Below are 14,583 nucleotides of genomic sequence, written 5' to 3' on the forward strand. Positions count from 1 at the left end.
ATTAACCCGTCACAGGGCACAAATCATCCTTCCCACCCAGAACTTTCTGAAATGAGTGGTTTTCAAACAAGATAAGCACATTAACTTTGAACTCATTTGGTGCAATTTTCTCAGTGGATTTCTCTGAAGGCAGTGGCTAAATAAAGAGGAATTGTTAATCCCACTGCTCTGCTCAATCATCTAAAAAATTAAGATTGGCATCAGCACAAGACTGCAGTCGAGCATGTTTAGGAGTCAAATCTCAATGTGTCCACACTGAGGTCCATATTAACTCTGAAGATATATAGCAATCACAGTTAGCATGTTCAGAAAGAGCAATTAATATACATATTATGACAGCCTACAGTTACAAATTCAAGTTGATAAAAACCAATCTAGTGTAGTTAAGATGATGTATGATCAAGAAAAATGATAGTAAACATAGATATAAACAATTCTACATTTAAAATACTTTTTACAAATGTTTAATAAGGACTACAACACATTTCTTACAGCTTAGGGTGCGGTTTCTTTGGTATGTAATCATAGTTTTTGTTTGTTGTTTGTATTTTGTTTCTTTGTGTGTTGAGAAAATTCTCCTACTTCTCAAGTTCCTCTGTTGTCTCCATAATAATGACTGTCCAACATTAGCTTATGTCAACTAGCGGCTTGCTACAACAAAGATAACATTGTCGTAAGCTAAAAAGTAACCAGGCCTTGCTAATCGTGCTGTGCTTGGTTGTAATAAAGATAGTTTTGTCCACACTGATTTTAGTTAAGGTTTAACTGTAGCACGTTTTTGCTACTTCACTTAGCTGGTGCAACATTACGTCAACATTAGGTTAAAAAAAAAAACAAGCTTTGGCTGCAACAAACATAGCATCCCTCACCTGCTTCCCGGCAATGAACACTCCCAACGGAGACGTTTCCATCCTGAAGAACTACTGCTTGCAAATGTGGACAACGGGGCTTTTCTATATATATATATATATTATGAGGGTTATCATATAATACCTGTAAAATCAAGAACACTGCTGAATATGTGCACCAGCACCCTGAATCACTCTGATTTTCAGAGGGGAAAAAAACATCATGGAAACCTCAGGACGGCCGGAAAAAATTAATGAGGAGAACAAGGCCACAGACTTAGTTGCTTATCACACAAACATATTAAGTAATAAAAGTTTCCCACTGAGCTGTAAGATGGATAAAAGAGGATTGCTGTGTGTTTGTTCAAACAGCAATGACAAGTGTTTTGCATTTACCTGATAACGCTGTTAATAAACCTCTCTCAAGTCAATATCAATCTCTGAAGTTCTCTCCTTTCTTCTCTTGTTGTTTGGATCAGAATAAAATACTGTGCCCTTGAAAATCTGCCAATGAAAATAAAAAGCAAATTATGTGTAAAGAGAGACTTTTGGGGATTAATTGTTTTTGTTGTTAAGCTCAACATAGAAAGGCCCAAACAAAGGATTTGTTAACCAAAATAAGACTGCAACATGTAATATTTTTTACCAGTCCTCTTTCCTGTGCCAGCAGTTAAATTAAATTTCCTGTTGCTGCAGATAATCGATGTTTACCAGAGCAGTAGATGCAGAGATTGTGGTATTTGGGAGAAGAAACAGAGAAAAAGTTCTTTCTGTTTTTGATGGTGTGATAATTGTGAAATTATCCATTTAAGACATACAATACAGAGAAAATATTGTCCACTGATAGTATTTCTTATTTCTTATCTAGATGTGAGCATGTTAGGTGTAAATGTGAAAATGATTATTTGCATTCTAGCTGAGATTTAAATATGAAGGTGGACACCACTACGATGTCCACATGGTAAATTTGAAGCTAGGCTAAACTAGCTTAAACCACAACATGTTATTTTTACACCTTGTTTTTTTTGTGTGGATTAAACATTATTGAACATTATTCAATGTAGCTAGCATCTGATTAGCTTAGTTTAGCTCTGTTCAACTGTAAAAAAGCCCACTGATCATCTTCTCTATAATTCATTAATTAGCATCTTGTTTAATATGGACAAAAATCAAAGTGTAACAGAAACAACAGTTTAAGCTAAACTAACTAGCTGCTGATGATATTTCTTAACATAAAAGTGATATCTGTCTTTTCACTAAAGAGTATTTCCCAAAATATTGAACAATTCCTGCAAATAAACAACCTTGCAAGAAGACAGTGAGATGTTGGTGTGCATTATGACAAAATCTTGCATTATTTAGTAAGTACTTGCTGTACACGTAGCTAGATATCTAGCTATCGCTCTCCAAAAGGCAACATTTAATTTATGGAAAGTTCAGATTCTTCTCTTTTTTGTTGGCTTTTTATATGTGTCCGTTATTTGAGCACAAACAGTGGGGACTTGAGAGTGAAGAAAGCACCAGATGTTGTTGCTAGGAGATTTGTGACAGAACTGCAGAGCCTCATATCTTTTTTGGACTTTTTTTTTTGTTGTGTGTGTGTGTGTGATTGTTGCCTTGATCCAAGCAGCTGTTTGAACCCACAGAAGAGATTATGGCAGAGCTTTCGAGTCTCTTAGCCCAGTTTTTTCTTTTTTTCCGTATCCTTGCACTGGTATTTTGAGATTGATTGTACAGATAAAGAACGTTAGGGACTGTGTCTATTTTTTTTTTATTTTTGTGTTAAATACCACCCTCAAAGAGTGCAATCATATGTGGTTGCATTTAGACTTTGTGTAAAGCTTGATGACCACTGACTAGTGTTTATGCATCACTTCTCTCTCCTGTTTAAAGCACCTTTAGCAAGTGTGTGACACAAAAACAATATCCATGTTTTCCTTTATAACAAGGAAATGCTATTACCCCCAGTTGCACGCACTTGGCATTTCCCACTACTGTACTTTTCTTAATTTTTCTTTTCACTGTATGCACATTTCAAAAGAATAGTCAGGTATGTCTAGACATATTGTGCACTCCGTTATCTTCCATGATTGACTTAAAAAGTAAATGATTACTTAAGAGAACAGAGACCTTTCAGTGACAGGTAATGAATGCATCGACTTTCAAGTTTCATGGCTAAAGCTTCTAAAGTGCTCAAGCTTTTTGCAGAGATTGAACAAGTGCAAATGTCAAACCTAAACCGTTCCGTACATGTTGCTTTGCATTAGCGCAGAATGTGTTGCTCTTTGAATGTACCCGGTTTTATAGCCTGCAGTTCCTACAACTTGTTGCCCCTTTTTCCCTCAGCTGTCTCCACTCATACGGAGGGTGAGGACAAGATCCAAGTCCTGCTGATGGTGGAGGGCGGAAGGTATGTCAGTCTATGAAAAAAAGGTGTGCTAATTGGCAACGTATTTGTGATACAACAACACCATGCATTATGCAGCGCTGTTAGCTTTGATTTTGCATTTGTCTTGTTAGTCCAAATGTACTTACCTACTGTAACCACGCGAGGTAATTAAAGCCTCGCTAGACTGCCCGCGTCAGTTACAGAGACAAGTTGAGCTGGCATGTAGCGCAAGCCCAACAGTTTCAGGCTGCCTTTTAGAGTAATGCAACGAGACTTTGTGTTTACTCCATTAATTGCTCTTCGTTTGTGTGTTTTTGATGAAACCTCGTGGGAAACCGGTGGTTGTTTTTGGATGTGTGTTCTGTACAAGTGCTTTTGGATTCCTTTAATCTTGTTGGTTGTTTATTTAATGACTTAGCAGTGCTTTTTTTCCCAAAGATGTGAACAACTTTTGCTTTTGAAAAATGAAAGACTATATTGTTACTGAAAATTGTGTCATTGTGTACTTCATTAATAATTACGTTTTCCACTCCCCTCACTGTCTTTAATAGAACAGTTTACGTCCACGGCTTCAACAAGATGGACTTTGCACTGTGGCACTCTGCCATCACGCTGGCTGCTGGCACAGATGGCAAGGCGCTCAGCGACCAGCAGCTGACGAAAAATGGCGCCCCGATTATAGTCGACAGTTGCATTGCTTTTGTCACACAGTATGGTGAGTTACATTATATTTACTGGGGAAGTTCTTAAACATTGGTTATGCATAACCATTACTATGGTTTCCCCTTGAGAAGCTGATTCATGCAGTATACTACAGTGTGATGGTAATTTATACTTTATAATGTCTGACATTATCCAGTATATTTTTTAAAGATAGTTCAACTACTTTCTACGCTGTTACTGTGATGAGTGTGAAAGGTGTGAATGTAAGCATGATATGTAGAAAATCACACTTGGAAAATGTAGTCCAACTTTTTACTGCACTGTTATTGCAGCATTCAAAGTTATTTGCAAAATATAAACACACAGATATATATTACATGGTGCCTGTTTTTCTATCAATGCATGATGAATGCAAAAAAGAGGTTTATACATTACCATTATAAGAGGTATGCGACGTAATGAGGGACTGGCATAAAGTTAACTCTAACTGAAACTGTAAAGTGGTGCAAAAGGTTAATATACCTTGCAGTAGCAATTTTATTCCACCTGCAATTTACATTCAAATGTGCTTATGTAACATTGTTAAATCCTACAACTTAGCGCCCGTAAGGTTTGTTATTGCCCTATAATTGTGTGTAGAAATCGATGTACTGTCATTTACTGTTGCAGACACTACACATTAGAGGGACTTTATCATAAAACCATATGACAAAAGTCATAAAGTGATGAGCTGAACCTGTCAGTTTATTTTTTCAATCACTCATCTGTCCATCCCTAATCAGGTTTGTGCCAGGAAGGGGTCTACCAGAGGCCGGGGGACGCTGGCCGAGTGGCCCTGCTCCTGGAGGAGTTTACCCGAGATGCCCGTAATGTGAAGCTGAGGGAGAAGGAGCACCAGCTGGAGGATGTGACCGACACCCTGAAGAGTTTCTTATCCCAAGCAGAGGACGCACTGCTGACCAAGGAGCTCTATCCATACTGGGTGTCAGCTCTGGGTACGTGAGGCGTTGTGACATGCAAAGCAAACAATATTCCACACAGATAATTTGGATATTAAATTTTGCTTCACAAATAATTAAACCTCATTTCTTTCATGTGTCCATGATCGTGTCTCATTTAGCAATTTCACAGCAGTTCTCGTCTGTGTGGTCTTTGTAGATGAGAAGGACGAGAGGCTGAGAGTGAAGAAGTACTCCACTTTCATAGAGAGTTTGCCAAAGATAAACAGGTCAACCCTCGATGCTCTGCTCCAACACCTGTACAGGTACACACACAACCTCACACACACACACACACACACACACACACACATTCAACAATGTAGTTCACTTGACAAGTACAGTATGAAATAACACCATAATACACAAGTATATTTACTCAAGTACTGCTCTTTGAGGTGCTTGTTGAGTATTATGCTGTTTAATACTTCTACTCCACTACAATTTGGAGTAAACTGGTTATTTTTCAGATCAAGATCTTATATAAAAAACATATGATAAACTTATAAAAGTTGATGTAGATGAAGTAGATGTGTCCAATTTAATAAAAAAAAAGAAGAAGAAAGAAAATCAAAGAAAATCCCAAAACAGAAACTGATTTTGTATGCTTTGTGATTTTTTTTAATCACTCAAATTTGGATGGGTGGTTAATAACAGTTATTACACTTATTAATTGTTAAATACTTGATTCTAATTGTTCAGTTATGAAATATATATTTTGTGTCAAATTATTGATTTTTTTTAAATAAGTAGGCATATAATGTGATTATGTACAGTGAGCAGGTCATTATTGTGTAATAAACCACAACAGGGTGGTGCAGGAGCGCCAACTCACTGTACATCGTCCCATATTGATTATTGCTTTACACAGACTTAAATAGTAGCAGCCAAGCGAAACACCATCCTTTCATTTTTAAGCTACTGCTACTTCTGCTTTCACAGGTAGTTACTGTAAGTCACAACTAAAACTTTTAATGTAGAACTTTTACATATAATGCAGCACTTTTACATTGCTGTACTATTGCTTTTACTTAAGTAAAAGATTTGAGTACTTCTTTGACCACTGCTGTGAAGGTGTGAAGTCGGCCCGATCAGTGCAGCCACTGGACACTTTTGTAGAAACTTGAAGACACTTAATTGGACGTAAAGATGGCGCAGAGCACTTTATTTATGCACCTTGTTAAATCACCGTCGTCTTCGTCATGTTTTTGATTGGACTGATAGAACAGGTGTAGCTCCACAGATGTCTCGCTGCATCACAGGGCTAACAAGTTCGGAGACTCAAAGGTCCCGCGCCCTGAGTAGCCCCAGGGTTGCTGTAAGTCACCCGCTGATTAGCCTGTTGTCCCCTCTGCTCTGCTAATGACCCACTCTGCCCTCTGCTGTGTTTTTCCTTCTGACCAATAAAGTGGTATGCCTTCTATTCAGATCTTAGGTTTAGTCAGAGGGACTGAACTGTATGTGGAGTGGAGGAGGGTTTTTTTCAGATTACAAGCTGAAAAGGAAAAATGTGTTTTTGTCTCTGAAGCAACAGTGTCCTCGAGCTGAAAATGATGAATCAATCTCGTATTGTTTGTATCATTTGTTGGCATTTTGCAAGTAAAGACAGATCGAGTGGCTCCATTATTAAAACCTCAAGCGTTTAGCAGCTGAAGTCCATGGCACAAGTGGTGCTATTTGTAGCCATACAGGCCTCTTAATGAGGGGGAAATAATATATTTCAAGTTCACTCTCAGGCATTTGCTGTCAATGTTGATTATTTTTTCAGTCTTTTCACTTTTGAAAATTGTGAACACTGAGCTCTATGTCTGGAAATACATAATTAAGTAATAAAATAATAGGATACAAATAGAGGAGTTAATCTATTCACTGGTGTAGAATGAAACAATAATAATTAATTTCACGTACACAAACACTGTACAATCCACAGCCAGACTCCACGAACGTCTTGCTCAGTTTAACCGTTATAAACATCGACTCATTCTACAAGATTATTAATGATTTCTTATGACTCATAAACAGACACCTACTCATTTGATTAACATTCAGCTTTAATTTTAACACTAATTAATGTGATACGGGCAAACAAAAACACATGTTAAGGAAGGGAATTGAAATTTCAAAGGAGGACGCCGCCGCTTTTATGCAGTTGTCAGAGAAGCCAGTACTTCAATTTAGCATGTAGCTTTAACCTCTGATGACATATCATGGTTATGTATTGCAGTAAATATATTACAGATTTCTCCTTTAAGTTAGCTAATGATTGGTGTAGATTAGCGAGCTAGTTAGATTTTAGTTAGATAGTTTTTTGCTAGCTTATTTGAGATGTGAATGTTGCTTTTACGAGTCCCTCAGCAACATCTTTTACTTCAACATTTGGTTTTCTTTTAACACAGACAAGCCTAGCACACAGGATTCAATCAGGAAACCAGAAAAGGTGAAATTGACTGAGGCACCATGTTTGCTCAAGTGTCATTGGAGCACAAAGCGAAAAGGGGCAGGACCTGGACAGGGTGACCTGCAGAGTCGCACAAATAATGACGCCTGCCTGTCGCTTTGTATCATCCTTGTTTTTGCATGAGCAGACACAAAATGACTAATTTGACTAATGAATGACAATTTTTCCTAATCTCCATCGGTCTTTAGATGACAGAGGAAATGCAGACAACATTAAAGGAGCCTTTTAGTTCCATGGAAGCTGGAGTTCCTGGAGCTGAAACGTTCCGAGTACTTGGGGTGGAAACGCGACTTGAAGCGATCATCACAACTCTGATCTTGTCCTGCTGCCGCGCTGCAAACCTGTTACTTCTTCTATCTCCACCTTCGTTTAGATACAAACACTCCGCCGTCTTGATGTCTCATTCACTGATGCTCATATTTCACGCCGTTCCCTCTGAAACCTGCAGAGGATGGTTGTGATTTAGCCACATTATGTTAATGATGTAGATTGTTTGGAGGAAGCTTAATTGGCCCTTTGCTGAAATTGGACTGAGGCCTAACATTTCGCTAAACTCTGTGTGTGATTGTGCAGTGTGTGCGCGGGTGTGAGAGTGTTATCACGCAGGAGATAGGTTTGTGTGTGTGCAGGTACATTTGTGTTCTAACCATGTTTCTTCTGTAATTCAGGATTCAGCAGTGTTCCCATCTCAACCACATGCCAAGCGAAAAACTGGCCTCCGTCTTCTCCTCCTGCTTATTTCAGACTCAGGGACAAACGCCGCAGGAAACTAACGTCGTCCGTGACCTCATCAGCAACTACATTACACTCTTCAGTGTGAGTCACAAATGTTTTATTTATTCGTTTTTTGGCATCTGACAGGAGACAATGAGGAGGGTGACGAAGGGCTGAGCTCATGTGGCTCTTCCACTTCAAAGTTAAATAACATCCAGGTTTTATTACGTATTTGGTTAAAAAAACTTATCACAGTTTAATAAACCACCTTGCTACTTCAAACCCTACATAGTTACCAGTCATGGAAAACCAGTTGGTTTATTTGATGTCGCTCTGCTCAGCTATAACAATCATCCAGACTGCACACATCTCCAGAAAACACAGAGATCATATTGAAAAAAAACAGGTCACCTAGAACAAAAAATACCAAAGGAACCGTGTTCAGGACATCTTTCGCTTGAGGGCGAAATGGGACCAGGTTTATAAGTTTGTTCTGAGTCTGAGAAATATAACTTAATAAAAAAAAAGAGGAAATATTTTTTCCCCTTTGACTCAACAGTCTGATTTTCTTTTTTTGTTTCTGTTCAGCAATTTTAGCTTTATTTCAAGATGTTGGAATTAAATTTAGAGTAAATACTTGATGTTAATATGCAGAGTGTATAAAGCAACAGCATTTAAAAAACTATGTCATGCCTTCATTGTATAAAGTCATAAGTTTTTAATAATGTACCATCATTGAAAACTAGTGTTTTCTGATAAAAATGCTGAAAACAGCAGTGACGGAGGTCTGAGACCGACTTAAAATATTCTGCCGAGGGTGAAAAGTCCTTTTAAATTTCAGTCCTTTTAAATAAGGAAAGACTCTGAATATATAGATGCCTGTAACATTATATTTCAGTAAAGTTTATTCTAGATCCTAAAGTCTTATTCTAACAGCTCTGTTTAAGGTGCGCTGCAGCAACATAGTGCTGCAGTTTAAAAAAGTTGAAATACTGTTTTGTCATCTTAAAAATGTTGTTGATGTTCAAGTTTGCGTTAAATCAGGTACCGTCATCGCCAAGTATATTTGCTGCAAGTTTATTAAGAGCAAGAAACAAATAAGTCAGCAACTCTGTGGTCTTAATGGTGAAGGTTTTTGAAAAGAAAATTTAATAAAAAAGAATTATATGTGTGATTTACCCAAATGCTTTTAAGCTTCTACCATTGCCATGGTAACTGATGTCCATAGTCCCACCAAAACGAGGCAAAACACGAATAAAGAGCGAGAGATGGAGCTCCTCTACAGAGTTTGATTAGTCTCCAAACCTGTACACATTGAACCAAGGAGGGTGCATGAGCACACAGAGCAGTATTCACGATTGGAAAACATTCCTCATGAAGTAGCATTTCTGCTCCGAGTGTTTTTTATGTTATCTTTTGGACGGGTCTTTTTTTTATGCCTTTATTTTGGATTGGATGGCTGAAGATGTGACAGGAAATGGGCCACAGGCTGGAATCGAACCCACAGCCTCTTCAGAGGACTGATAACTGAGACGAATGCTCTACCAACTGAGCTACCGGTGCGCCCATCAGAGATGATTTTTCGATGTGACCCCGCAATCGTAGGGCCGTGATGAGTGTGAGCTCAACACAATCTACCTCCACTCTACTGTCGAAGCTTTGAATACTCACGGACAATTCTCATTGAAGCTTTGAAGCCCCAAAAACGGTGTTTGGGACGTCCTTAATTGACGTACGCTGCCACCACTACCGTCCAAAAATGAAAGTATACATACTGTTCTGTAAACAGCAACCCTGAGATCTTTCTGTAGGAAAGGTGGAGTACATGCAGTCTGATGTCATCAGGAAAAAAAACAATCACAACATTTAAAGCATCCATGTACTGTATTACCATATTGCATATCTAAACCAAACTGCAGGCATGACTTTATTTACACTTTCCTACTTCAACCATCTGGGGAGCAGAAGTGTTGTTGCCAAATCTCCACAATAGGCTTGACTTGATGGGCGGGGGTGTGGGATCAATGTTACCCTTGGAGAGCTGCCTGGCTTACGGGATACGCAGCACGGAGCGCCTGCTAATTCCCCGCGGAACGCCTGGATCCCTCTTGTTCTGACGTTAAAGGAGGAGCATTCACTCCAAATCGGTTCGGGACGCCATCATTCGCATGACAAATAGCCATTAAGCTCAACCAATCATGAGCCCAATAGCAAGTGAATACACACGCTGTGACATAAAAAAAAAAAAAAAAAAAAGGAGTGAGACATCCCGCTAATTAAAGCGCCAGTTCTGTGCTGGATGTCGTCGACGGGGCCCATTATCAGGCCTAAACACACACACGATGAGTTTGTGAGTTTTTTTTTTTTGTTTTTTTTTTCTCCTCTCACCCAATCTTCTCTGCCATTCGCATAACACCCAACAAAGCAAGTTGTTCTCTGAAAATGATAATGATGTTAAAAAAAAGTTGGAATAAAAAAATATCATTTCCCACGCAGAACTTTGTGAAAGAAAAGAGTATTCACTTGGCGCTGAGCTGTGTCAAACACTCACAGCCAACTTCTTTCTTCAAAATTAGTTTTAGAAGTGTTAGCTGAACGACCCAATTCTACAGTTTGCGCATGATACCTTTTTTTTTCTGGTTTAATCTACTCGTCCATGTATTGTATTTGAGCGCTGGAATTAATATGACCCCGGAAAATGTTTTTATGATTCTATCAGGCAGTTTAACGTCTCTAAAGTGTGCAGACGGAAAGTTTCTCATTGGCTGAGTTTGTGTGTGTTTTTTTTTTTGTAACAGGTCAATGAAGAGCGGGTGCAACAGATGGAGAGGGAGAATAGCTTCATCACACGCTGGAACGACAAGAAGGACACCACAGTAAGCCGACCCGCAGAACCCAAATGGAAATCACCAACGGGTGTTCTGTTTGTTTGTGTGTGTATTGATTTGCCTGCATGCGTCAAGGTCTCTCAAATCAGGGATTCATTTGAACAAGTTTCCTGTTTTTCTGGCAAAAATGAAGAGGATGGAGGGGGCGAGGAGGCGAGAGCAGACGGGTGAGGAAAAAAGGGCTTTGTTCCTGTTAACCTTTACGGCAGGTACTTTATGCCTGGATGCCTCGGCCGAGAAAAACATTTGGTTCAGATAACCGGGGAAAAAAATTAAATCACATGCCGCTGCTGTTGTTGAAATCTGAAATAAGTTGTTTGTGCCCCGCGCCTCTCTGCTCTCCACCTTGTCCGTAGGCTTTTAGAACATGTCTGCTGCTGTGGGGCAGGAGGGTTACTCAGTGGAAAGCCAGTGCTATTATAAAGCTGTCTGAAGTGAAAAGTGGGACAGCATTTTGGTTATAGACACGAATTTGAGGCTGTTAGGATTTTAAAGAAGAAATCTATAAGATACTTATAGTAGTTTATCATAAAATGACCATCATATGTCATAGATTAATGAAACATGCTAAACTGGCTTCTCTGACATCAGTGTTACAGCAGCACTGTTACCACTTAATAACTACTTTTGTTTGTCCGTTTTGTGTTAATTAAAGTTTCAGTGAATGCTGAATGTTTGCCAGATAACTCTGTTCATGAGATGAAAAAAATCCTTAATCATCTTTTAGAAGGAGTAGATGTTTATTTAAAAAATCTAAAATTGAGCAATATGTAATGCAGGCTGTCACTGAATTCCAGTTTTCAGAGCAGTGGGCTTTTGTTTTCAGGATAACGGGCTTAGCTTCACATCAACTGACACCGTCAAGGACTTGTCAAATTACAATTTTTGCATTTGTCTTGCCCTCCTGCAGTGTTCCTGTCGCCTGCCTGAGTTGCAGAAGAATACAACTTCAACAACAGATTGTGTATTAAATAGAGATTCAGCCTTTTTAATATATTGTCTGTGACTCCAACTCGCTATTTGGACTGTAGTAGTCATTTCTGGATGCGTAATTGCTACATATTGCTCCTTTAACTGTCTGAAAAATAGAAAAGTTAGCAGTTTTTCATTAACAACAATCATTTAATGTAATTACAAGTCAGCATGGTGAAAGTGTCTCTGTTGAGATAATGGGTTTGCTTATTTTAGGGACGATTTAACATTTTAGCAAACTTAAACATTGTTTAAAGTCATTAAAATGTTAAATTAACGTTACATTAATGAACTCCTTTTATAGAAAACTTATTTTCAGAGTTTTGTACACCATTAATATCACTTAAGATAACATTTGAGTCACTGGGTGTGTTGTTAGACATTACTTTACATGTCTGCAAGAGCTGTGGACAACAAGCTCCCGAGCATTTTGAACCCGGTCAACTTAACCGCTAATTTGGACGTTGAGTTGATGTGAATGTTAAAGGCTGTGACTCGAAATGTCCCTTTTAATCATCCACTCCAGGCTGCTTTGTATAACACTGTAGCTCTCATTCTGAAGAAGTATGAAAAAGTGTTTGTAAAAAATGTAATTTCCCACCCACAGACTCATAAAGTCAGCATGCAGTTTATTTACAGGGGTGTGTGACTTTGGTTTATGTAAGCTATCTTTTACAGTTCTTTATTCAGTAGACTATTGTATCAAAGTTAAGTGTAGTGCAGGTCTAGGTTATCAGACATAGAGAAAATAAATTCTTCTTTTCAACGTTCGTCCTAGTAAACAAGCATGTAGAAGGTGGTGAATACATGTGAAAACAATTCCACAGCAAAAACTGCAGTCATAACTCACACAATTGATACTACACGGGCTCAGGGACACTGCTGTCGGTAAACACAGTTTGTTGCTGCATCGACGACATCCAGAAACACTGCAGATCTCTCCGGCGCCTGAGATTACCCGATGCAAACTGTAAAAGTGTGCTGTGGTCTGATGAGCCCGCATTTCAGATTGTTTTTTGGAAATTATGGATGTCGTGTCCTCCAGACTGAAGAGGAGAAGGACTGTCCAGATTGTTACCAGGGCTAACTTCAAAAGCCAGTCTCCCAGTGAAACTGTGGCAAAAGATAGGACAGTTTGATTTAATTGACATTTGATGTAAGGCTACTTTCTGTCTCTCATTTTGTGCTACTTAGCATAATATTTATATTTCACAGAAATTTAATACTAAGGTATTTGGATCAGTACATGGATCAATGATGTCTGATATCCGATGAATGATTTATGCCTGATGGATTATCAAAGGGCCACGTCACCCCTCTCACCCTGATTAAAAAATCCTTCTGATTGGTCATGGGCACTTTTATTTGTATTGGATTATTATTTTTGATCATTTGTGCAATATTAGGATCCTTGTAAATAGAGCTAGTATAAGCCTCTGGGTGCAATCTTTGGTTGGATTGATCCCAACTCTGTCATAATGTTCTTCATGGTTCTTGAGCGTCTGATGCTGTCAGAATAGTGCAGACAAGGATGACTGGGGAAAATAAGTGTTGACTTGCTGAGAATGAATAGTGTTAATGGTAGTTGAGTCTAGAGATTAAGGCAAATTAATCGATTCATGGATTCACTTTGTTTTTTTCTGTTTTTAAATAATTATTGGAAGGTATCTAGTATTTCCAAGGCAAAAGGCTCAAGTCCCAGTGAAGCCGACTCATTATACAAGTCGAGCTGCAAGTCCATAAAGCATCAAATTTGTGACTCAAGTCCAAGTCATGGGACTCGAGCCCACACCTCTGATAGTTTCTGAGATATTTCAGTGTTGAACCCAAGCGGTGGATCAGCCAAACAACACAACACATCTCTACTGTCATAATGCTGGGTAGGCTAAAAACTCACACTCTTCAGACCCTGCTGTATTTAAGATAAGAAGATTTAAGATTGAACTCTTCAGCCCGCAGTCCAAGCATTTCCAAACAGGAGAGGAAAGCACAGATAGGATAAGATTTAAGGTACAGGATGCTGCTGTGCAAATGGCTCTTGGGTCTGCTCTTGAATACCAAGACCGTGTGCGCTTCTGACATTTGCAGGAAGCTTGTCTCAGCGGGCTTAGGCCCTGCAGGTGAGGGTTCTGACCTCATCTGTTTCCATTTAAAGGCAGCGAATGACAAGGAGGCCTGCACCCTGCAAGTGGATAGTATGGCTAGACTGAGGGGAGTAAGTAAATCAGTGATATAATGAGGTGTAAGGCAATGTCATGCCTTGTAAGTTAGAAGTGGCACTTTGAAATCAATACTTGCATTTACAGCCAGGGCGAGTGCGGAGAGAGTATGACTTTGGTAAAGATTAGAAATGCCTTCATTTTGCAGAGAACATTGCTGTTTTTCTTACTTGTTGCTGAGAAGTCTCCCCTTCAGCTAGGAAACCATTTAACACTTTTTTTGCACTTTGCCCATTTCCTCTGCAAGTTGTCAGCATCTTATGTCTTTCTTTTTCTCTCAGCAACCCAGTTTGTTGTTTTCCTCCCATCACGTAAGAATGAACGGGAAGGAGGAAAAGTGTTCTCAGCGGCTCAAGGTGGCCCCACATCAACGTGTGACATTTTCACAATTAGAGCTTCCGCTTCATTGGTTTAGATGACTGTAATTTCTATGT

At 39.0% G+C, this 14,583-nt stretch overlaps 1 protein-coding gene across 2 annotated transcripts in view; it reads left to right on the top strand.

The window, feature by feature from the left end:
- arap2 (ArfGAP with RhoGAP domain, ankyrin repeat and PH domain 2) overlaps positions 1 to 14,583 on the top strand; it is a 169,915-nt gene that overhangs the window by 131,154 nt on the left and 24,178 nt on the right. For both annotated transcript variants that reach the window (XM_084711724.1, XM_084711725.1), the window contains exons 19-24: positions 3,195 to 3,258; positions 3,789 to 3,952; positions 4,683 to 4,895; positions 5,059 to 5,164; positions 8,025 to 8,172; positions 10,869 to 10,946. In XM_084711724.1, coding sequence (XP_084567850.1) covers positions 3,195 to 3,258; positions 3,789 to 3,952; positions 4,683 to 4,895; positions 5,059 to 5,164; positions 8,025 to 8,172; positions 10,869 to 10,946 — 773 coding nt within the window. The remainder of the gene's footprint in view (positions 1 to 3,194; positions 3,259 to 3,788; positions 3,953 to 4,682; positions 4,896 to 5,058; positions 5,165 to 8,024; positions 8,173 to 10,868; positions 10,947 to 14,583) is intronic.

Source organism: Lutjanus erythropterus, chromosome 23 (assembly GCF_056507025.1).
Source record: "Lutjanus erythropterus isolate fLutEry1 chromosome 23, fLutEry1.hap2, whole genome shotgun sequence".
Taxonomy (NCBI): domain Eukaryota; kingdom Metazoa; phylum Chordata; class Actinopteri; order Lutjaniformes; family Lutjanidae; genus Lutjanus; species Lutjanus erythropterus.